This window comes from Pteronotus mesoamericanus, unplaced genomic scaffold, assembly GCF_021234165.1.
Source record: "Pteronotus mesoamericanus isolate MK-2021 breed Mesoamerican mustached bat unplaced genomic scaffold, CSHL_Meso_final contig_2, whole genome shotgun sequence".
Taxonomy (NCBI): Eukaryota; Metazoa; Chordata; class Mammalia; order Chiroptera; family Mormoopidae; genus Pteronotus; species Pteronotus mesoamericanus.
The window spans coordinates 3,162,963-3,188,531 of NW_026555084.1; the positions used below are offsets into that span (position 1 = coordinate 3,162,963).

Here is a 25,569-nt window from a genome sequence, read left to right on the forward strand (position 1 = left end):
CAGCCACTTTGCTCCTCTCCTAAGCGGCGAAAGAGGACTCATTTCGGTGGGGTTCTCAAGTGGCCCAAGGGCGCATGGTGGAGAACGCGTTGGTGCTCTCTGCTGAGTCCCCTCTCCAGGGCTCATCGTGTCCGGACCAGCGGCAGGCGCGGGCCGCTGCCTGGCCCTCCTGCCTCCCCCCAGGACCCCTCAGTCCAGCTTGGACTGTAGACAGCAGCCCCGGTCACGTGGCTTCTCTGACAACCACCTTTTATGTCAGATTCTTCCTAATGGTTTCTGGATTCAATTTTGTTGGACTTAGCTCAACTTGATTTAATTCCCATGGATTGACTCTCTATGAAACACCGGAAGGGGGAAAGCCTTTTTGCCGCTCAGAAAACTCTCCGGCCGTTGCCGGTGGGCGAGGCGCTGGGCACGAGGATGTGGGGGGGCGGGGTGGGGGCGGCGGCCGGTGCTGGACCCCGCGGGAGGAGCGGTTGGTTCTGGAGCCCCGGGGGGTGGCAGAAGCGGAGGAGGCAACCGTGTCGCCAGTGGCCCGCCTCCCTGCCCTTCCGCGGGCCGGCCACGGCGGCCAGGGACCCCTGCGCCCTCGGCCCGAGTTGTTGGGTGGGCAAGCTGCTGCTGGCAGCCCAAGTCCTGGGCCCTGTCGTCCGGTTCAGCGTCCGGAATGGTGACGGGTCCATCAACAGGAATGACCCCAGGGGGCCTGCTTCGTTGGCCAGACAGCTGTTACAAGACCCCGGGGGAGCTTCGGCGCTGCGCTGGGGACGGGGAGGCTGTGGAGTTCGATGTCAGGGAAGGAGGAGGATGCAGGAGCTGCTAATGAAACTGCGCCCCCGGCGGCGGTGGTGGGGCATTGCCAGTGAAAGGCAGCCGCGACGTCCCCAGGGACAGGCTTTACTGACTCTCCCTGCCCCCGACGATTCGCGCCCCCAGCCCCGCCGCCCAGTGTGGCAGAGGCTCCAGCAGATGGGACAGAACTAGGCAGCGAAGACGAGTGAGCTGAAGCCCTTGGACAGATGGCCAGCCTACGGCGCCCACTGCCGACGCACGTCGCTTCGGGGGAGGCCCACAGCAGCACTGGAGGGGGCCAACAGCAGGGAGAGGAGCGGGTCCCCTGTCAGATTCCCGCCCAGACACCGAACGCCCTTCCGCACCGGGCCTGCCCAGCAGCCAGCCTACCGCAGAAGCCCAGCCGTGACAGATGGAGCCCAGCCAAGGCCCCAGTGATGGTTCCCGGCCTGAGCCCCCGCACCTGCGACTACCCCTACTTGCAGAGGTGACAGAAGCCCCCTGGACCCAGGCAGCCCGCAGTCCGGGAGACCTCAGCCCCCATCGACAGTGGGGACAACCCCTACCCCAGCCACCATACTGCAGCGATTCCAGCTCAAAGGACACCCAGAGCGACCGTCTGGTATCTGCCAGTTTTTCCAAAACAACCAGCGCCCTACCCAGCACCTCCCTACCTCCTTCCCTGTAATTCCTAACATCAAAATACTGGCTCTCCCCCATTTTCCGTGAGACTCAAGGAGGGCCAAAGCTTAGTTTCTTCTCTCTCCCCTACCAAGGGCTGAAGGAAGGGATTCATCCTTTGTGTCCAGAGGTACTGACGCCCTCCCCTAAACTAGGCTGAGAAGGAACCAGCCAGCGTACCTCCCTGTTGTGGGTATTCTTTCCCACAACAATTTATTTTTTTGTTCCCCTCTACCCCTCCCTCTGAAGCCATTTTAGGAGCTGTCAGGTGTCATCTCAGACTCCACTAAGAACAAAAACAGGTGGGGAAAAAAAAAACAAACACCAAACCTATAATTTTTTTTTTTTCCTTTTTAGGAGAACCAGGAAACTAGCCTAAGGGTCAGTGAGGTTGATTGTACTCGGGGAATGATTTTGTTTAGGCCTCCACAGCTGTAGGCGTCTGTTCAGCTTACTTTCAGAGCTTTTAAAAAGTAGCCCCTGGCCGATGCATCCCTAAGGTCTGCGGGGGGGGGGGGGAGGGGCCCAGCAGGGCTTTGGAAAGCACACTCTGGGTGGTGGGAGGTTCTTCTCCTATGGCCAAGATAGGCCTGGCCTGCCTCCCGCTCATGCTGTTTCCTCTGTTGGGAACACTGTTCCGCCCCCCCGCCCCCGCCACACATACACACAGACACACACACACGCCCCACACACACTTCAGGAACGTCTCTCCTCAAATGCTATCTTTTTAGAAGGCCTCTGTGAACACCCTAGGATAACTCTGACTATCGCTCTTTGTCTAACCCCTTGGCCTATTTTATTTATCTTCATAGCACTTACCGTTGTCTGAAATTACACCCATGTGTGTGTCTTCCTATAAGGCACTTTAATTTGAAACTGCAGTGAACTGGGGGACAAAAGTCGGGCTAAGCCACAGGGATGAGAGGAAGCCAGGCAGCGTAGCATGGAGTGGCTCCTGTACAGGAGGCGTGGTGGGGGAGAATGGGAGGGGACCGGCTTGGCCGCAGCTCCTAGGCTCACAGGTGCCAGCTGCTTCAGTTGGGGGATGCTAGGCTTAGCCTCAAAGGGTCTGGAACTTGTCAGTGAGGCAGAGCATGGCCCCACGTCTATCTTTCAGGTTGCCTATTTCTCTCTGTAGCACGGGACATTGAGGTTAGCACTGTGCTGCAGGGAGCTGCTGCTTCCTTTCCTCTCTTGGGGATGGATAAGTGACTCCTTGTTGCCTGAGGATAGGGGTCCCTAGGCTTGATGCCTCTCTGACTCATGGCCAAGAGCTGTCAGTTTTCTGGAACTTGGGATAGGGCCTTGGGCTTGGGGTCCCTATGTTGTTCCTGTACAATGCATGGCAGGTGAGATGGCGCTGGCTTCTTTGCTGGAAGATGGTCTTTGGAGCTCCATCCACCCATCCATCCATCCATTCACACAGGCATGCATCCATCCTGATCGCCTTATTTCCCTTGAGAACAGGGGCTTTATCTTGCTCTCCATTGCATCTCTAGTTCTAAGTATGTGTTAGGATGGATGAAAGTGGATGGATAGGGACTCTCATTTCACCAATTGCTCACTTATCATGAGGAAGTAGACCATCTGTCCTCTTTGATCTCTGTTTCCATACTCTCTCAAAGCTTCCTATGCCCTTCTGACTTTTGTTTATAGTTTTTCTTCAGCCTTGAGCCCATTTCTGCCAACCAAGGTCAGCTGCGTCAGGCCCAGCTTGACCCTTGGGGCCCTTCTGTAGTGCACTGATGTTTTCAAATCTTCATTCATTTACACACACACACACACACACACACACACACCCCTTTGAAAGAAGGGTGCTTGTCTTGTTCACCATTGTGTCCCCTAGCTGGGTGCCACTCTATAAATGCTTGTTGAATAAATAACAGGCACCAACAAGGTGGTGCAGACAATTCTGCTTTGTGTTATTAGTGGTTATTTGCTTGCGTCTCCTGCCATCCTGGGGGTGAGGTGGGGACCTGGGTCTTTGTCATCTTGGTACCTATGCTGTCTCATTGCTTCACTAGTAATGATGTTAGTAACACGAGCAGATACCCTTTTGTGAACATCCACTGTCAAAGGCCAGTAGACTTTGCCTATCTCAACTCACCTACAAGGCCACTCTATGGAATTGTTTTATTCATGTCCTTTCACAGAGGAGGCAACTACAGCTCAGAGGAATTGGCCCACTAGCCCATGCTCCACTGGCTTATAAACTGAGAAAGAGAATTTGACCCAAGTACTTCTGACACAAGAGTCCTATTCTTTTCCCCTTCATAAGGCTGTTTTCCTTTGTTGGGATAGGAAGGGCTCTTATAAACTGAATGGACTTGAAAAAGGGCAGGACATCTCCAAACAGACTTGGTGTCTGCTCTGCACTGCTGTCACTTGACTCTTCTAGACACTGTACTGCCCACGGTTCATAGCTCTCCAGGATGTAAGACCTTCTTTCTAAAGTTCCCGACAGTGTACCAGGACAACCACCCCAAATGGGAGCCACTGCCCAGCTAAGGCAGCAAAGCCCTCACCTGTCACATAGTTCTTCAAATCCAGCTCATTGCTGAGAGGATTGTTGCTCTTGAACATGTACAGGTTAAAGGGCGCTGGTTCCTTGCCCACGTTTTTCCACATCGTGTAGTCTGGAGAGGTCCATCGTCCTGCCAGCACATCATAGTCACGTTGAGTGAAGTGGACCAGCTTGGTCAGGGGATCGTAGAGCCCCCCGTGGAAGCCAATGACCATCTGGAAGTCAGGGTTGGAGTCATAATAAATCTCCCCATAGGCCGTGTACTGCAACTGTTTGATCATGAGGCCATTGATGCTGAACACAGCCAAGGGAGTCCCTGTGTTATCCGAGGCAACGTAGTACTCCTCCCCGCTGCTGCTCTCCATGGCAAAGAGGTGACCTTGGAGGTCATAGTAGAGCGAGGTTATCTCTGAGTTGGAGTGATTGTAGACGTGGGTGATGCGAGTCGGGTTGTGGAGGTCAGAGTAGAAATACTGCAGATGGTGGCCCAGGTTGGTCTTGTAGGAAGCCCGCCGCCCCACGCCGTCATAGCGGTACTGGACGCTCCACCCGCTGGCCTTGTTGTAGGCTCTCGTTAGGAGGCCCTTGGAGTTGTACTCGAAGATGTCCGCCCCTCGCTGGCACAGATAGCCATCATCGTCAATTTTGTACTGCACGTCGCCAAGTCTGGTTATCCGATCCCGGAGGTCGTAGCGCAAAGGCATAAGGCGCACGCTATTGCCCGGGTTCAGCAAGTGAAGGTTCCCATTGAGGTCATAGCTATAGCGCCAGGTGGGGCGGTCATTGACGGCCACACTCTGGAGCTGCCCATCCCCATCGTAGTCATAGGTGTACTTTGTGGTGTTGGCGTAGGGTCCCAGTTTTAGTTCCCTCTTAATCACTCTTCCCATGCTGTCGTACTGCACCGTCATCCAGTACATGAGGGACCTGAACATCTCGTACTGGACCTCCTTGATCCGCCCGTGGGTGTCAAAGTGTTTGCTGAGGGTCATCACAGCAGTGGTAATGATCTGGTTGATATCATAATAGATAACTCCAAACTTGCCAAAGTGCTCCACCTTGCCAGAAATCTCGTCATAGCGGTAGAGGTCAACAGGAAGCGGAGTTTCACTTATGACAGGCTTAATGCTTGCGATCCGGAAGCTGTTGTCATGATAGGTGTAGTCAAACCTGGCGTTGACCATGCCTTCCTCAGAAAACCTGTAGATCTGCTTGTCCACAAGCGGGCCAATCTTCCGGTACCGGATGGTGCAGGAGAAACCCCCGCTTTGGAGGTTGACCATCTTCAAAACACCAGTGGTCTCGTCGTACCCGAATGTGACGGCAGTACTATCGTAGACAATCTCTGATAACTTGGAGAGTTTCCCATACTTGTAGAATACCTGGCGCCCGGTGCCCAAAAAGGATGTCTTCAGAATGCGGCCATCATCAGTGTAGTCAAAGATGACCGAGGCGTTGCTTTCAGGCGGGTTGTAAATGTTGCGGATGTAGCCAATGGAGGTGTGCGTGGACATGCTGTGCCGGGCAACGCTGGGCATGGTGACGGCATGCAGACGGTTGGAGGCGTCGTACTCAAATATGTACTGACGCTGACTCTGAAGCAGGAGGACCATGGACTGCAGGAAGGAAAGGGGAAGGGAACCCATGAGTTGGCTTTTTAGGACCAGTCACTCAAACTGACAATTTATTCCATGTCCCCAAAAGTCCGTTCAAAAGGGATGAAGGGCCCTGGCTGGTGTGGCTGAGTGGATTGAGCATTGGCCTGACAACCAAAGGGCCACTGGTTTGATTCCCTGTCTAGGGCACATGCCTGAGTTGTGGACCAGGTCCCCAGAAGGGGACGCACAAGAGGCAACCACAGATTGATGTTTCTCTCCCTCTCTTCTCCCTCCCTTTGCCACTCTAAAAAGAAATAAAATCTTAAAAAAAAAAAAAAAAAAGGCAAGACGGATGGGGAGGTTTAGACCAGAGATTATGAGTAGGTTGATTTCATCGGGCATGCCAACACTGATGGATCCAGTGGCTGCCTGGAGCAGGGCTTCTCAAACTTTAATGTGCATGTGAAATACCCAGGGATCTTGTTAAAAGGCAGATTCTGATTCATTAGTTATGGGAGGGGGCGGGGCTTGAGACTCTGCTTTTGTAACAAGCTCCCAGGTGATGCCAATGTTGCTTGGACCATACTTTGAGTAGTGAGGGCTTAGAGGGCTGAGGTGAGCGGCATCGGTGGAGTTTTCCTACAGGCTCAATAACAAAGAACCCTGAAACTGTTTAGAAGTGGCTGCCACTGACCCAGCAGGGGACAGGTGTGACACACATACTATGTGTCTGCCACTCCTGATTAAATCTAAAGAGAAAGCACACGCTCCCTTTAGAAGCCACTGAAAAGATTAAAAAGCCCAGAATCATTGATTCTTTGGGAAAAGGATGGCCTCAAACTTGAGGTAATCGGGAGATTCCCGCCTCCTCTGGTCAGCCATCTCAGTGTTTTATGGCACAATGAGAGCAACAGTTCTGGGGACCACAGGGACAGTAGCCCCTCTCTCGCAGGGGAGGAAACAGCTCTGCCTGCAGTGACCACGAGTCCGGAGGCGAGAATGCGGGGGAGGGGGGGCGGGAATGGACCTGCGTCAGCGGTGAGGCCAAGGGAGAGGCCCGGGCCGAGCAAGGCCTCACCGAATGACAGGGTGACCAGGGCGACCTTCTAAAATCTTGACTTGTGCCTGGAAGGGACCTGTTTTTACCGCTGATCCAACCTGACCTTTTCCTGACGGAGACCCGAACCTGGCACTTCCTGACACAGAATTACATGGAGGGGATTGTTGGCTGGTTCAGCACCAGGCCAAGTGGGAGGGCGTTGCTCTGTGTGCTGGAGTTTTAGGCACAGTTCCCTGCTCTGAGGGCTTAATGTCAGGCCAGGCAGAAATGAATCGGTGCATTTCTGATTTAGAAGTAATGTTTAGCTGTGCCGCCAGTGATTCTGTCGGCTTCAACAGCACTTATTATTATTTTTGGGATAAAATAAGACAGTCTGTCCTTTTTGCCATTCTTGAGTGTCTAGATTTTTTTTTTTTCCTTTTAGTGGTGATAGTGCTGAGCTACGAATAACATTTCATTCAGATTGCTTTTCTCCCAGTGAAGGTGGTAGAGGGAGGGGAGCCTTTGTGGAGTCAAAGTAAAGATGTTCAGGTGTCTTATGGCAAAGTGTATCAGGTCAGCTTAAAAAGAGCAGTGTTAGTAGGAGAAAGCCTGGCCATCCAAGAGCGGCACGTCACCCACCTTGTCAAGATAGGAGTAGCTCCACACTTTCCCGTCGGCAAACATGCGGGACACAATACGGCCTTGCTTGTCGATGTCCGTCCTCTCGCTCATGGCCCCGCGCTGCAGGCCGGCCAAGCGCCCGTTGAAGAAGTAGGAGACGTTAACGGCCGCCAACCCGCTGCTGGGGAGCCAGAGGAAGGGGCGGCCCACCTGGTCGTAAATGATCCTCAGAGTGAACTTGCGGTGATCATCATAGATCTTTTCCGTTCGAATATTCCGGTCATAGTCAATGGACAAGAGATTCCTTCCATGGACCTAGAAGAACACAAAGGGCCTCATTTAAAAAGATATCACTTGAGCATGTAGGTTCAGGTCTCTACGGAGGGCATAGTGGGCGTGGCCAGGGCTCAATGTGTGTCGGAGGAAGAAATAACCCTGAAGTTCTTTAGAGCACTACTCTCTAAACTCTTTTACATCATTGTACACACAGCAAATGGTAATATTGGAGGGGCTGCTACAATACAGACATGAGGCTGCTTGAGGCCGGCGATGACTGGTCTGGGTGTGGCCGCCGTGAGCTGTTAGAGAGGTTGTGCTCTGCACAGTTACAAGGGGCGCCACCCCGCTGTAGAGAGTGTGAATGGCGAACATTGTGCAGTGCGTGGCCGCCTCGGGAGTGAGAGGATTTGTAAACTTGCACACTTATAACCCTTTTTGGCTATATCATCAGCTGAGTAGCTAATAGTCCATAACAGCAGGTGCCAGGATTTCTTCTGAAGCCTTAAGTAAAGGTATCTAGAAAGGTAGGAAGAAGATCTTTGAAATCCATATTTTATGGCGACCTGAGAAACTGCAGGCCCATTCTTATGTGAACTCCTTTATTTCTAAGGAGAGAAAAATCTTGTCACTGTCGAGGATGCAGGCCTCAGTGGGGAGACCTCAGCAAGGCTGGGGGAGTCCAACGACAGGAAGGACTGATTTACTGAGATTTGAAAGGAGTGGCGGAACACATCCAGACATGAGTTAATGCTCATTCAGAGCTCGATCTGATCCGACAGAGAAGAAAGCCTGTCCCAGAAGGCAGAGTCGGGAGACTAGACTCTGCTTAGGGGTAAAGGAGATGACTCTTGAGATTTAGCTAGGCCTGAGTGGGTGGCTGGAAGTGGATAAAACAAGGCCGTCAGACTCTTTCACCATAATTGACTGCAAATCCAAATGTCTCTGGGGTGACCACTGAAGGCAACGGAAGATATAAATAGGCAGGAGGAAGAGACTGAGAGCTGTCTTGTCCCTCCTCACCTTATCCTAATGACTCAAGAGCACTTAATGATAATAATGATGATGGTGATGACAATGGGTAATAATAACTTTATCATGAGCTGAGGGCTAGTATATTCAGGCATTGCGTTAGGCAACTTGTATCTATTGTCTGAGTTGACGCTCACATAGACCACTTCACAAATGAGGAAATAAAATATAAATAATATCTTAAAAAAAGGAAGAAGTAGGCATCCTTTCGTTTTTCTTGCTTTCCTTCTCTTTGGGGGTGGAATGTGGATGTGATCGCTGGAACTCTAGCATTCACATTGGGAATATGGGGGCACTTTGAGGATGGGAACCTCAAGGATGATGGCTCCCCTTGTGATATACTAATCATATACTAATATAGTTAGGGTGCTGAACTTGCAGTACTGAATAGTGTACGAGCACCGAGGAGGGGTCCCCAACATCTGATGGCCAACATTTGGGTTTGTTGCTACTACATGCAGCTGATGAGGCCTCTGAGCCCTTGTCTGAGTGCACCAACCACAAGGAAGTAATAGGGGCCAACAGGAGCCACTGGTCATTGAAAGTGGGATTTTTATTCCCAAATTCACTATGTCCCTGGGAATTGGATTTTGTTGTAGCACTGGTTGAAATTAACGTTTTATTTTCTTGTTTGATTAATGTATAACCGGCATACATTAATATATAAGTTCAAGGTGCACAGCATCATGATTTGACTTACACACATCATGAAACGATTACTGCAGTAAGTTTGATTAACATCCATCACTTCATATAGAAAAAAGAAAAACATTTTTCTCCTTGTAATGAGAATTCTTAGGATTCACTCTTAACAGCTTTCTAATATATCATGCAGTAGTGTTCGCTATGGTCATTAAGTTGTATATTATGCTCCTAGTACTTAGTTATTTTAGGACTGGAAATTTCTACCTTCAGATCACCTTCCTCCAGTTCTCCCCACTGTGTCCGGCAACCACAAATAACCTGATCTCTTTTTCTATGACTTAGCCTTTTTTTTTTTTTAAAGGTTCTACATATAAGTGAAATCATACAGCATTTGTCTTCCTCTAACTTATTTTACTTAGCATAATGCCTTCCAAAACCGTTCATGTTGTTGCAAATGGCAGTTTCATTTTATATGGCTGAATAATATTCCACTGGGTGTGTATGCATGCAGGTATGTATATATCTAGCTTACATCTTTATCCACTCGTCCATTGATGGACACTTAGGTTGTTTCCATGTCTTGGCTATTGTAAATAATTCTGCTCTGTGTATGGGATGTAGATACCTCTTGGGCGTAGTGTTTTCATTTCCTTTGACTATATTCTCAGAAGTGGAATTGCTGGATTATAGGGCAGTTCTGTTTTTAATTTTTCGAGGAACCTCCATCCTGTTTTCCACGGTGGCTGCACTGACTTACGTCCCCACCAACAGTGCATGGAGCCGCCTTTTCTCTGTCTCCTCCCGGGCACTTGTCTTTTATCTTATTAACAATGGCCATTCTGGCAGGCACGGAGGTGGCTTCTCATTGTGGTTTTGATTTGCATTTCCCTGATGTCTAGTGATGTTGAACATCTTCTCATGTGCCTGTTGGCTGTTCGTGTATCTTCTTTGGAAAATGTCTGTTCAGGTCCTTTGCCCATTTTTAAATTGGAGTATTTGTGGCTGCCCTCTGGCCAGTGAGGTTGGGGAGCCACACTCAGAGGGGGGCAGGGTAGGCCACCACTGCCGTGAGGCTGTCCCACCAACTTGGTTCTGCAGCCGCGCAGAGCCGCTGGTGGGGACTGCGACTGAGGCTTTGTGGATGGGAATGGCGTCCGCCAGGATCTGAGTGCGGGTTGTTGGAAGCCCCTCTTTCCTTCTTCATCACAATCCGATTCCCCTGCAGTCTCTGTGGGGTGAGACCAGAACAGAGCTCTCACGAAGCGACCCCCAGCGTCAGGGCCGCTGGTTGTGGCCTGTGGCCTCTCTTTTCCCACTGAGGTGCCGCAGGCTCGGGGCGACCTGTCTGCGACGTGCCGTGCCTGCTCGGGGAGGCGGGGCCTGCGGTCAGCCCGGAGCTGCTCTGCGCTCCCTTCTAACTCGCCGGCTGCCTTGGGCTCCGCGGAGCAGGCAGATGCCTCCGCGTCCTCCGTGTCCCGGGCTGCTCTCAGCGGCGCCTCATCTATGGACAGTTGGTGACTGATCCTCTTGGGGGCGGGGAGCGAAGTCAGGAACCCCCTATGTCGTCATCTTGGTGATGTTGTTCCAAGTCAGCTTTTGAAGTGTGCAATTTTTATAAAAATGCCCAATCCTTCTAGTAATTAAATATGATAAATTCACTGGAAACTGAGCCAAGCAGTTCAGGCCGGTTGAGTGATTTGGTTGGAATGGAGTATCTTTAATTCTGAGGGTTCCATTGGTGAGGAGGAGGTACCGCAGCTGTGGGGTGGGAGATGCGGGAGGGGAGGGTTTTGCGGGCCTGTTCAACCCTTTGTGGGCAGCTGCCTCCTCCCCCCCCCCCCCCCCAGTTTAGAGTGTACAGAAGCTTTAATTTAGCCATACTGTTCTCTTATTCTGAATTAAATTACCCATCTAACAATATTTAAATTAACCTTGAGGCTTCCTGGAGAACATAAAAGTTATTTTGAATTATTTTCACTGCCAGGATCAGCACAATTCCCTTCCCAGCTGGCTCGGTAGGTATTCAGCAATTGAGAAACCAATTTTTAAATTAATACAATTTTGTGTTCGTAAGGAAACCATTATTTTTAATTATCGAGCATTTTTCCTCAGCCTGGCTTCCCCAGTTAATAAAACTCAGCTATTTAGCATCGTTTTTATTTTTGCGGAGGGCAGACTTTGGGAAGCAGTTTCCCCTGTGGAGCCTCCCCCCAGAATATTTTGATCTCAGCAAGCACCCGCCTGTCACAAGGAGGCTCATAAAGAACCCCGAGAAAAGGAACCGCTGTCATGATAACGGCCCTGCTGGGGCCATCACAGTGACGTTAACTGAGCTCAGGGGCAGTAACAGCGAGGAAGTGAACGCTGGGCAGGGTCCCCTCCAGGAAGGGGCGCTGGAGCTCAGCAGGAGGGCTTTCAGTTAGACTTAAGGAAGAACCGCTCGCCTGTCCCGCTTTGAGCATGGGAAACCGAGAAACGACTAGTGAGGAGGAGCATGGGATTCTCCATGTCTGGCGATGTTTAAGAGCAGAAATCCTGTCTTAGAGAATTTCGTTCTTCACCTGCCGAGAGGGAAAGCCTGGCTTAGGGGGCGCACTGCCGACCCCTTTCTAGGTCAGTCCTCTGGGGCTGAGAAGGCAGCTCTCCCCAGCTCCCCCTCACAAGGCTCCATGCTACCCTGGGCTTGGGGCTTGCGCCAACAGGACAACGTGCTACGCTTAAATAATGTGTGGTTAGAAGGGCAAGCCTCTGCAAACGCATTAAATAATACATTCCCCAAGCAAACATTGTTGGATGGCTTCCTATTTTGGATGGTGGCAAGGTACAAAGGTGAGAAGACCTGAATTTGAGGTGCAGTTTTGACACTAATTAGCTTTGTCATCGCAAAGCAGCACCTTGGCCCTTCCTGCCTCTGTTTCCTTATCTGAAGTCCGCCTGTGAGCTTCTGGTAGGGAGGGACTTTGTCTTTTTTTTTTTTTTTTTTTTTAAGATTATTGATTTATTTATTAGAGAAAGGGAGCGAGAAAGAGAGGGAAAGAAACATCAATGTGTGGTTGCCTCTCACACGCCCCCTACTGGGGACTTAGCCCACAACCCAGGCCTGTGCCCTGACTGGGAATCAAACCGTTGACCCTTTGGTTCGCAGGCTGGTGCTCAATCCACTGAGCCACACCAGCCAGGGCTACCTTAATTTTCTTAATTGCCCTCTTATTTTGGACAGTGCTTGGGGCTTAATCAACATTTTACAAGAAGGGGCTTGAATTATGTTGAGTTCAAGAATCCTGGCAAGGTTCTAACATGGCAAACCGAGAACAGGAAATGTGACCAGGACCCCTGTGTTCTTCAAATATCTGAAGGGCTTCATTCCAAGAGCAGTTAGAGTGACTCTGGAAGGACCCCCCTACCAAGACCTACAATTACCAGAGGTCTGAGGGAGCAGGTTTTCATGATGTCACTGTAAAATCCCATTCATTCATTCATTCATTCATTCAATATTTACTGAGCACCTACTGTGTGCTTGTAATTGTGATCAACACTGAAGATAGAGCAAGACAGTTCTGCCCCCTCACCCTCCTAGAGCTTCCCAGTTCAGGAGGATAAAGACACCTGAACCAACAATGAAAACCATTACTGTGTAATGAGAATAAACATGCGGAAGACATAATGGGACCAGAGTGGGGACACTTAGGCAGATCTGAGCTGACAAGGACAGTTTCCCCAAGGCCATGTCACCTCAGTGGGGGCTTGAAGTGTAAGACTTCCCAGGTGAGGCTGGGAGAAGAGTGAGACATTCCAGGGGGAGAGGTGAGCAAGTGGGAGCTTGGGAGGTAAGCAAGGGCCCTGGACAGGCAGAGAGCTCTGTTCTAGATGCTGTGGGAATATTCTATGGAGGTGGGTGGGCCACTGGCAGGGATATGGCCGAGAAGAGTGGCATCTGCTATGGAGGCTCAGCCCGGATGTCCAGAACAAGCTCAGGCTTGTCACCCTTCAACTTGAACTTCTGGAAGCCAAGTGCGTCACGTGTCTCCTAGCGTCTAAGAAGGCAGGCATTGTAGGCAGTCCAGCCTGCGGATGAATGCTCCTGTGCATTCGCTGGACGGTCTCTCTGGGGAGGACTTCTGTACCAGGGCCGGTAAGGCTCCGCCCTCTTGATCTCACGCCCAGCTGGTCTGCCCCAGCCACACTGCCTCTCCTTCTGCTCAGGTCACCAGCAGCAGTCTCTCATGTCTCAGGGCCTTTGCACATGCTGGTACCCCGGAGGCTTTCCTCCCATCCCATTCCTGCGGTTCAGTGCTCAGCCCAGATGTTGTTTTCTTAGAGTGGTCTTAACTTAAATCAGTTATTTTCTGCTATCCTCACCTGATACACTTTTTTTTATAGCACCCATCACAGTTTCTTTGATTAAGCTCCATGAAGGCCCTCCCACTTTTCTGTCACACCCTACAAAACAGCAAGTCATCCACAAGTAACGCTTGCTTGGGGGATGCACTGTTTACCTTACCTGGGGAATCCATTAAGTTTGCCCTTCTAATGATGTGTTGTTTAAGCTACTATTAGATTTATTACAAGTTGTTCTTTCCGCACAAGCACACAATTTAGAGTCTTGTCTGTTTTGTTCACCAACACGCACTCAGTAGCGCCAGGAACAAAATAGGTATTTGAAAAGTCAGACAATAGCTGGAGCAGAAGGAGCGCTCCGTGGCGGGAAGGCGCTGATGAAATTCAGGCTTTCACGAGGACAGTGCGTGTTAACAGACCTACTTGAGCGGGCTCCGTGCAGAAGTGAGTTCATGTGCGCGCGTTCCCATGCACAATGCATGTCTGCCTCACACCTCACTCCTCTGTCACTGTCATTTGCCACAAGAGGAAAAGTATCACCAGCCAACGTGTAATTGCAATGTCATATTAATTACACGGAAACCAAAACAAAATTACTGACTCCCACTTCTTTTTGGAATACTAGTAACACTAATACCAATATCACATGGAAGATTACCTTGGAAGCAATTTTTCTTTTGTTCTGCCACCCACGCATGTAGCTGTTTCTTGCTTTTGCAATCTTTATGTAAATCATAAGCAGGAGGAGCTATCCTGGAGGGTGGTTACATGCTTTCCTTGCTGGAGAGAATCATACACTAAGTCAAAGAGCAGAAGTTTTAAATCTTAATAGAGGGGGCCAGTTTCCGTTCTGTCTTCCAAAAGACTCAACAAAAAAAGCCTCACTGGGGCGAAGGGGAGGCATGAATGCATTTACGGGTCCTCAGGGCCAGCATTCCGCCTTACGATTGGCTTTGGAGGATGGAGAATGTATCTGCCGTGTATGTGCGTGCACATGCACGATTTAACCTATGTTCTTTCCCTCCCTTCTTTGGTTATAGCACCTCCTTTCTCTAAGGTTTCTCCTGGCTAGGCAGTTACACTGAGATGTCCTTCATAAGATCCATGTGACCTAGGCCTGGCCCAATCATAGATCCCCATTTTACTAAGCAGTAATTGGCCCAGGGGTGGGAACTCCATCTGTGCCAGGCCAATCACAGTTCCTTTGTGGGATTTTTTTTTCTTTAGTAGATGCTGGGGGAGATCCTTTCCTCTTTTCTCTGGGTTCACTAAGCTGGGCTGAGTTCAGCCTGGAGTCAGCTTGGACCAAATCTGCCTGATGCCCCTATGGGAAGAGGTCACCATTCTAACGTAGGAGAAAATTAGGCCAACTGTCCAGAGAAACACGGCTGGGAGATGGAAGGGGGCTGTGAGAAAGGGAGGGAAGGAGAGAGGAAGAGGGACAGATAGACATGGACAGACAGACAGACAGACACACACACACACACACACACACACACGTGCGCGCACGCGCACGACTAATGACGTCATTTGAGCTTGTGGAATCACTGAGCTGGCCCGTCGCTTGTGGGGGCCGTCAGGTAAGACAGCCTATGCCCTTTTCTATGAAGCTAGTTTGGATGTGCCTCCTGTCTTTGGCAGTGGAAAGATTCCTGGCAGGCGTAGGGGCAGCATGTTTGTGACACGCTGGGTTGTGACAAGTAGGGCTGGCTATCACTAGTAATGCTGCAATAAATACAGGGGTGCATGTATCTTTTCAAATTAGTGCTTTTGTTTTCCTCAGATAAATGCCCAGAGTGGAACTGCTTTTTCATATGGCAGCTCTTATTTTTTAATTTTCTGAGGAATCGCCATACTGTGTTCCACAGTGGCTACACCAATTTACAATCCCACTAATAGTGCACAAGACTTCCCTTTTCTCCACATTCTCTCCAGCACTTGTTGTTTGCTGATTTATTGATGATGGCCATTCTGACAGGTGTGAGGTGGTATCTCATTGCGGTTTTGATGTGCATTTCCCTGATGATTAGTGATGTTAAGCATCTTTACATGTGTCTATGGGCTATCTGTATATCCTCTTGGGAGAAATATCTGTTCAGGTTCTCTGCCCATTTTTTAATTGGAATGTGTGTGTGTGTGTGTGTGTGTGTGTGTGTATTAAGTTCTATGAATTGTTTAAATATTTTAGAGATTAACCTTTTATCAGATATATCATTTGCAAATATCTTCTCCCAGTCAGTAGGTTGTCTTTTTGTTTCATTGGTGGTTTCCTTCACTGTGAAAAACTTTTTAATGTTCCATTTGTTTATTTTTTTCTTTTGCTTCTCTTGCTTGAGGCGATGTAGCCAAAAGGATATTGCTAAGACCAATGTCAAAGGGTTTCCTGCCTATTCTCTTCTAGGAGTTTTATGATTTCAGGCTTACATGTAAGTCTTTGATCCATTTTGAGTTTATTTATTTTTTTAAGGATTTTATTTTTAGAGGGGAAAGTGAAGGAGAAAGAGAGGGAGAGAAACATCAATGTGTGGTAGCATCTTGTACACCCCCTACCGGGACCAGGCCTGTAACCCAGGCCTGTGCCCTGACTGGGAATCAAACTGGCGTCCCTTTGGTTCGCAGGCCAGCACTCAATCCACTGAGCCACAACAGCCAAGGCTTGAATGTATTTTTGTATCTGGTGTAAGAAAGCGGTCTGATTTCATTTTCTTGCATGTGTCTGTCCTGTTTTGCCAGCACTACTTATTGAAGAGGCTGTCTTTACCCCACTGTATATTCTTGTCTCCTTTGTCTTATATTAATTGACCATCTAAGCAAGGATTTATTTAGGGGCTCTGAGAGGTCATTCTAATGCTACACATCCTAACACATCACTCTGCTAATGAACCCTGGACCAGCTCCCCACTGTCCTCAGGCTAAATGCCAGCCCAGCAAAATATTCCTATGAGTGGCCCCAGCCAGCTCGCTCTTTTCTGTTTTTTTTTTTTTTTAATTTTATCTGCACCCAGTATAGCACATTCCCTTCTCTCTGGCCGTGCTGCGTTACAGTTTTCTGAAATGCCATTCCCTTTTCTGATCTCTTTGCTGTGTCACAGGCAGCCCTCTGTCATCTGGTCACGCTTCCTTAGCTCTCTGCCTTGCCAACTCCTAATGCTCTTCAGAACTGAGTCCAACTCTTCGGGGAAGCTCTTTCCGCCCTCTTGTCCAACCTCAGCCCTGGCTGGGGTGGCTGGGCCCCAGCTCATTCAGCCTCCTTCAACTGTCCGAGCCCCTCTCCGCTGCCACAGCAGCCTTAGAGGTCATGTGCTTAAAAGGGCAGGATCACAAGGCAGAGAAATTACAGTGAGTCATCACTAAGGGGCGCTGCCTGGCTCGTCTGGGTGGCGACGTGCTGAATCTCAGATTTTGGGGCTTGTTACCTGGCCACAGCCTAGCCTCTCCTAGAGGACACATGCAGTGTCCCTGTCCTGGTGATAGTAGCCTCTGTTATAGCTTACGCCACTCTCTTTACATGGCGTTCTCCCCTAGGCCGTCCGCTTCTTGGTGGCAATGTTTCCGTTTTCTTTCTCTTCTCTAGTCTACTCACGCCATTGTCCTTGACATAGCTGGCACTTAGTAAACACCTGTCCTAAAAATTTGAAACATGGTTTTCCTTTTCAGCCTCAATACAGAAGAGACTGAAACCTAGAACAAAACGAAACTAGACACACCTCAGAAAACAATAATAATATATAATGTTCTCCTCAGAGTCCATTCTGTAAACATCTTTTGAATGAAGGAAAGATTCCAGGGCCCCACGTGACGGTGGCGTCAAAGTGGAGTGAAAAGGAAGGTCAGGAGCCAAGGTAAGGAGAGAAGGGCCTGCATTGTCGTGGGCCAGCGGATCCCTTTGGCTGAGTGGCTGCACACTTCCCTGCCCTGAGCCCAGGAAGCATTCGACGAAAGGGACACTCTTCACCCACGTCCCACCCCACCTTCCCTTTCCACGCGCTCCCCTGCCATTTCCGGGAGCTGCTTTTATTTCATTCACGAAACAATTTATGAATTGCATTACGATAAATGAGATGCAAATAAATTCCAGGCTTTCTCCCTCATTTTCAAATTACATTTTCAGTCCACTCGACCTGTTATAATCTCATAGTGATTTTCATTTAAGAGAGTTAAATGGATATGTGATTATTGTTACAGGAACTAACACTAGACAATTAAGTGTTGAGGTGTTGATAGATAAAACTGTGCTCTGATTTGCATAAACATGATGCCAGCAAATCTAACCCTGGCAGAAATGCAGTTATAAGACTTGCGTGCCTAACTTCTGCTAATTACCACAAGTCCCATTATTAAGATTTTTAATATTCAGAGTTGGGATTATAGCCATTTTATTTTAGGGCCACATTTTATATTTACTTTGAAAACTTAGTCAAAATGCATCACTGATTTATGAGGGAAGAGGCGCGATTACTACTTATAATCAACTTCTATATTGCAGAGTATCAGAAATCAATCATACAGCCTTGAAATCCAGTTATTAAGGGTTTAGCTACTAATCTCATTTCATTTTTGTCTTTAGGAAGATACGGCATGCAGCTTGCAACTCTGCAGGTACCAGCAAAGGATGACAAACAGGAGCCAGCTGATAACCTAATGTGGAGAATTAAACTCCAACTAGACAAAGGCAGAATCTTAACACGGAATGGCTTGGCTCTGCAGGGAGCTCACCTGGGCTGGCTGGATTTCAATCCAATAACCCGGCAAAACTTATGACCCAAGTTCTCTTGATGGTAAGTAAGCCTTCTCCTCTTAGGGGTTCCAAAGCATTTGCTAAACCCCGCCATGCTCCACTGTTTACTGCCTTCCTAGTGCTCACCTCAATCTGCAATTATTTCAGTTATTAGTTCACCTGCTATCTTGGCCCAAGTAAGCTGCAGGAGGGTTGGTGTGCCATGTATCATCGGTGCATAGCACAGTGCCTGGCTCCTAGTAGGTGTTCAGTAAACATGTGCCGAATTAGGTGGAGCCTGGGCTTCTAGGATGGTGCCCTGGGGGTAAGAAACAGTCCCGAGTGTCGGATAAATGACCAGAGCAGGACCCAGATTATGCGGCTGCCAGTGGATCTGAACAGGCAGCTGTGTGGCCTGGTGGTTAGGGACGCTGGTCGGGGAACCACACAGAAAGACAGAACTGGGGCTGAACCCTGGCTTTGCCATGTTCTACCCACAGGTTGGGTGATCGGTCCTCCACTCAGTTCTCACTTAACACATCGAATGATCCTGCATCTGGATAGTCTATCAGACTGTCTGCTCCTGGAGGGTCAGGGACACGTTATCAATGGTTTTTCCTCCAGTGTGTAGCCAATTACCCAGCATGCAGGAGGCACTGGTACCAACTCATCTGCTGACCTGGCCAAGCTGGCAGTGGAGGGAGCAGATGGCAAGTGTGCAAAGAAGACAGCAGCCACCTCTAGCTGCAGCATATGGTCGATCGACCCTCTTTCAGTCCTCGAGAATGGAGAACGTTTTGCCTAAGGTATCAGCTTCAGATGTATGTGCGACTCCTACCTTCTGAGGGAACGACTTGTCTTTTCCAGAACAGAAAAGAGGACTAGAGGCTTGGAACCTGGGAAATTTCCTCGGCTCCTGAGGAAAAAGTGTCTCCCCTACTGCTTTGTGGTGACAAGTTGGGTAGAACCACTTACCCGGAGCTTCCTCCCAAAGATGGTGACTTTGCCTTTAATCTGTTCCTTTCTTAGGCGCCACTCAATGGAGTTTAGGCCATTCTCCATGGGCAGGGAGATGTTGCAGCGCCCAATGGTGGGGGTGATGGTGCCCGCTAGGACATGCGGCTCACTGTGGAAGCTGACACCCATCCCGTTGGCGTACATCACCCTCAGGGTACCGTTATTACAGAGCTGGTAGCTGTTCCGCACTTGATCTGGAGAAATGTAAGTTGGGGTGGGGACAGGGAAAGAAATTATCCACTCAGTCATCAGAGAACAGAACCCCTATTTTTACAGGTTTCCATGGTATTTGCAGTTGTCAGTTTAAGGCTGCTTTCAATTAGCGCACACACAATGTTAAGGTGAGCAGGGGAGATGCTACTGATCCGTGGAGAGAAAAACATTATTAATATGTGGTACTCCAGAAATAATTATGCTGTGATATTTTTCTTTTACTCACTGAGGACTATTAACAGTACATTTAAAGATGTCTGTTGCCTACACAATTTGTGTCAATCAAACCCCCGATCTTTAACATACACTTTAGCTTAAATGGATAAAAATAAACAAAAAAAACCCCTACTTAAATGTATATATATGTACATTTTCCCTTTTGCCTACCATCTAACCTGAGGTTGATGGTTTAGCCACAGGTCAGAGCTACTGCAAATCAAGTCTAGGGTTCTTAAAAAAAAAAAAAAAAAGAAGAAGAGATAAATTAACCGTCCTGCCCCTTGTGACTTGGCTGCTGACTGCACCATGATGCTACCGCAGCTCAGGAGACCTCCAAAGGGACCCAACTGGCATGACGTAGACGGCCCGTGGGTGCCGATTTGTGCTTATCTGCCTAAATGGGATCTACTACACTCATCAACCAGACTTCTGACCTTTTCCTTTATCAAAAAGTTCCAGGAAGGAAATGGGAGCCAGAGACTCCTTTTACAGATAAGTTGCTTCCTGATTATTTGGCCGAAGGCGTCCAGCTGGGCTGGCCCCGGGGACGCTGGCTTTTGGGGTAGAGAGAAGTGTGGACCTGTCACTCTGGCGACTAGAGCCATCACGTGGAAGATGGAATCTACATCATTAATCATTTGGCAGAGCAGAAACAGAGCCATTGAAACAGACTCTGCTGAAGAATAATAGTCCAGAAATGTCACCATTTATCTACTGAGAGGACACTTTTATCCTCTGACAATGGGCTGACCCACTGACATTATATCTTAATTAAAGGAAAAAATTAATGTGCACAATTCCTTTTCTTGCTGGCCTCTGTGCTTGTCCTGGACTGCATGTCATGTCCAATGGCAACAGTAACCATGGGGTGGTCAGAAACCGTTGAGATCCCAGGCTTGACAAGAGCGTATGAAAGAGCTCTGATCGCAGGACAACCAACTCAACAAACAAATGCCTGGGAGGGAGAATCAGAATGCTCCCATCCCCCCCCCAAAAAAAGTGGGCCCCAGAGAATAAAGGGCCTTTGTGAAGGTAACCGCGTGCACTGGGGCGGTGGGGAATGGTGGAGAGCTAGGAGGTGGGGAGAGAGCACGTGGGGAGGACACTGACTGATGTTTCCAGATAAACCTGTGGCCATTGCCAAACGTCTAGATGGCCTGGCATAGACGACATTCTCCTGAATCTGATTAGGTTATTTTCTACAAGGCCGAGCTCTTGTAGAGTTCGTTTGCTGCAACTCTTTCACTAAAACAGCAAGCTGAGGGGCGCTTTAGGTCTCTGGAAGTCCAGCAAGGCTTGGTGACTTGCACCTCTGGGGGTGAGTTCAAGGGTGGGGCGGCGGTGGGTGGGGGGCTTACCTTGTACCACTGTGTAGGAGGCTTCCACTGAAGACAGGTTGGTGATGACAGTGACGTCGTCATCGCGGTTGGAGTTCTCAATGTCGATGGTGATGGATTTCTCCATTTCCCGGTGCAGACTGGTCACCACCCCCGTGGGGCGTGTCACGTTGGTCAGGCGGCCCTCATGGTCATAGCTGGAGGGCAGACACACTGGTTGAAACACAGTTATTGGGGCTGGAGTCTTTCCCAACACTCAGAACCACGCAATGGACAGGTTCATGGGGCCAGAGGCAGAGATTGGAAGGTGGCGTGACCAGGTGGTACATCAGTCGGAGGCCCCTTGTCACAACCCTCAAAACCTCAACCTGCTCTGAGGCATGGTGGTGACACTTTCTACTATCCACTGATATACCTGACTCAACGCAGTGAAAACCTCTTACCTCCGGCAGGCGGTACTTAATTGTGCTTTCTCAGGTTAGTGGGAACACCTGCTTCTGAGCATCTCTTGCTCTTTAGGTGTCCCACAAAGCCACCAAATGAACCTTCCTAAAAAAAATGATCAGTTTCCTTATGTCACTTCTCTGCTGAACTAACTATACTCTTTTCCCATTGGTTTCTCAATCAAATCAAAGCCTAGCATTTGAGACCATCCTTGCCCTTGGTCTTCCACACTCATACAGCCTCGTCCCACTTGTCACTCAGTCCTCTCGGTTGTCACCCTGGGCCCAATGCCACCTCCATGCCTTGGCTCAAACATAGCGAGCCTGGCTGCCTATAACCTTTTCTCCGGTCCTATGGCCCCAAACCAACCACGGCTCAGCCTTTTCAGACAGTTTTCCCAGTGACTCACTTGACCTCAGTTGTCTTTAGCGCCCAAGCCTAGGTACACGAATGTTATCAATCTCTGCTACCAGAAAGTTACCTGAAATGGAACACCGCCCCCCCCCCCCCTTTACGTATGTGTCATCTTTAAGTGCAGAGTTCTTTTTCCACTTCTGTTAGCAGGAGCTTTGCTCTTCCATTGGTGGGGGGAGGGCAGGGCATTTCCCTACTCCGGAAGATCCACTGCATTCAGAAAGCCTGGGCCCTCCTTAAGCCCCAGGAAAGGGAAGAAAACTCTTTTCAAGGTCTAAATGTAGAAGCCTTTGTTTGATGTCACCCACATTAGATTTGTTACTGGAAGAGGGATGGGGAAGAAGATGGGACGCAGATCATTTTGCTTCGAGGGTTAAAAAGAAGGAAAAACTACCAGCCTCCAGGTGTTACTCCCTCTGGACTGGAGTCAGGGACAATGTTAGCAGGTTGGAGTGATGGAGACGGTGGGCAGACCTTGGAGGAGGATTCTTGTGCACAGAACCACTGTGGCCTAGCGGGCTTAATCACTAGGGCCTAGGACTACAAAAGCAAGTATGGAGGGTGCTTGGTCAGTGTTTCTGGAATAAAGGAATGCAGAGCTGGCTCTCAACTTTCAGTGGTGGGAGAAATTTTGCTTCTGGGTGAACTAGGAAGAACCAAGCTCTGTGGATGTTTGAAGGCTGAGACCAAGTGGGATTTTTTTCCAGGGAATGAAAAGAGAGTTCAACACCCACAAATCAATCAATATGATATATCACATTAACAAAAGGGAGGATACAAATCACGATCATCTCAATAGACTCAGAAAAGCATTAGACAAAATTCAACATCCATTTACGATAAAAATGCAACAAAGTAGGTATAGAGAAAATGTGCCTCGGCATAATAAAGGCCACCTATTACAGGCCCATAGTTAGCATCATGCTCCATAGTAGAAAGCCGAAAGCTTTTCTTCTAAGATCAGGGAACAAGACAAAGATGCCACTTTAGTCAGCATAATATTGGAAGTCCCAGGCAGAGAAAGTAGGCATGAAAAGAAATAAAAGCATCCGAATTGGAAAGAAAGACGTTAAACTGTCACTATTTGCATATGACATGATATGGATGGAAAACCCTAAAGACTTCACCAAAACACCGTTAAAGCTAATAAACAAATTCCATTCAGTTGCAGGAAACAAAATCAACATATAAAAATCTGTTGCATTTCTATACAGCAATAACAAACTAGCAGGGAGAAAAAAAGTTAAAAAACAATCATATTTTCAATTGCATCAAAAAGAACAAAAATATCCAGAAACAAATTTAACCAAGGAAGTAAAAGACTTGTTGCTGAAAACTGTAAGATGTTGATGAAAAAATTTGAAGATACAAATACATGGAAAGATATTCTGTACTCGTGGAGTGAAAGAACTAATGTTTTAAAAATGTCTGTACTACCCAAAGCAACTGACTCAATTACCACTCAATTGACTCATACTACTTAATGCAATCCCTATCAAAATTCCATTTTTTTTTAATCCTCACCCAAGGACACGCTCATTGATTTTAGAGAGAGGGGAAGGGAGGGAGAGAAATAGGGAGAGAAACATTGATCAATTGCCTCTTGTACACACCCGGACCAGGGACTGAATCCTCGACCTAGGCTTGGGTGCTTGACAAGAATCAAACCTGTGATCTTTCAGTGTATAGGATGATGCTCCAACCACTGAACCATACTGGCAAGGGCAAAATTCCAGTTTTTTTCCTATCGAACAATCAACAAGTGGGACTACATCAAACTAAAAAACTTCCACACAGCAAAACCCTACCAATAAATTAAAAAGATATCCACTGAATGGGGAAAATATTTGCAAGTCATATATCTGATAAGGTTTTAATATCCAAAACATATAAAGAACTTACACAACTCAATGGCAAAAACCAGATTATCTGATTAAAATGAATAGGCATTTTTCACAGAAATATAACAAACAATTGTAAAATTTGTTATGGACCCACAAGAGACTCGGAATAGCCAGAGCAAACTTGAGAAAGAACAAAGCTGGAGGCATTATATATCCTGATTTCAAACTATATTATAAAGTTACAGTAATCAAACAGTGTGATATTGACATAAAAGCAGCCATATAATGAATGGAACAAAATAGAGAGCTCAGAAATAAAGCCATACATATACGATCAATTAATTAATGACAAAGCAGCCAAGACTATACTATTGACAGCCTTGTCAATAAATGGTGTTAACTGGACAGCCACATGCAAAAAAAAAAAAAAAAGAAAAAGAAAAAAAAGGAAAAAGAAACTTGTCCACTATTATATACTGCTCACAAAAATTAAATGATTAAGGACTTGAAAGTCAGATCTGAAACCATAAACTACCTAGAGGAAAAGATAAGTGGTAAGTCCTTGGAGTTGGTCTTTTTGGTACTGTTTTTGGATTTGACACCAAAAGCTAAGACAACAAAGGAAAAAATCAACAAGTGGGACTATATCAAACTAATAAACTGCACAGCAAAGTAAACTATCAACACAATGAGAAGATACCTACTGAATGAAAGCAAATGTTTGCAAATCATATATCTCACAAGGTGTTTATAACTAAAATATATACAATATATTTTTGTATACAACTCAATCTCAATAGCCAAAAAAACCTCCAGCCACCCCAAAAGACCCAAAACCAAACAAACCCAAACTCTCTGATTAAAGAATGCGAAGAATATCTGAATAAATATTTTTCCAAAGACAACATACAGATGGCCAACAGATACATAAAAAGGTGCTCAGTATCACTAATCATTAGGGAAAGGCAAATCAAAACAGCGAGCTATCACCCCGCATCTGTTAGAATGGCAATTATCAAAAGGAAAATTGTGGCGAGGATGCGGAGGAATCCTGTGCACTCGTTTTGGAAATGTAAATTGACATGTAAACTGGTGCAGCCATTATGGAAGACAGTATAGAGGTTCCTCCAAAAATTAAAAAGAACTACGTATGAGCCTGCAATTCTACTTCTGGTATTTATTTGGGGGGGGGGGGGAAAGAAAAGAAAACGCTGACTTGAGAAGATATAAGTACCACATGTTCATTCCAGCATTATTTGCAATAGCCAAGTTATGGCACCAACCTGAGTCCACTGATGTATGAATGGATGTAGACAATGCGGTGTATATAATGCAATGAAATAGTATTCAGCCATAAACAGAATAAAATCTTGTGAGAACATGGATGGATTTTGAGAGCATTATGCAAAGTGACATAGGTCAGGCAAAGAAAGACACAAAAGACCCCTAAACAAGCTCGTAGATACAGAGATCAGATTGGTGTTGGCCAGAGGCAGGGATGAGGGCTGGTGGGTGGGGGTAACAGGTGAAGGGGGTCAAATGGGGAAAACTTCCAGTTATAAAATAAATCAGTCATGGGATGGAATGTACAGCACAGAGACCATAGGTAACAATACTGTATTGCAAATCTGAAAGTTACTAGGAGGTTAGATCTTGAAAATTCTCATTATAAGAAAAAAATTATAATTGTATGGTGATAGATGTTAACTAGACTTACTGTCGCTATTGTTTTGCAATATATATAAATGCCGAATCATTATATTGTACACCTACAACTAATATAACCCCATATGTCAAATTTCCCTCAATGAAAAT

At 47.7% G+C, this 25,569-nt stretch overlaps 1 protein-coding gene across 2 annotated transcripts in view; it reads right to left on the reverse strand.

The window, feature by feature from the left end:
• TENM2 (teneurin transmembrane protein 2) overlaps window positions 1–25,569 on the reverse strand; it is an 831,811-nt gene that overhangs the window by 5,583 nt on the left and 800,659 nt on the right. For both annotated transcript variants that reach the window (XM_054568075.1, XM_054568074.1), the window contains exons 24-27: window positions 21,074–21,249; window positions 19,242–19,477; window positions 7,277–7,573; window positions 3,999–5,613 (exon numbers count right to left, since the gene is read on the reverse strand). In XM_054568075.1, the coding sequence (XP_054424050.1) occupies window positions 3,999–5,613; window positions 7,277–7,573; window positions 19,242–19,477; window positions 21,074–21,249 (2,324 nt within the window). The remainder of the gene's footprint in view (window positions 1–3,998; window positions 5,614–7,276; window positions 7,574–19,241; window positions 19,478–21,073; window positions 21,250–25,569) is intronic.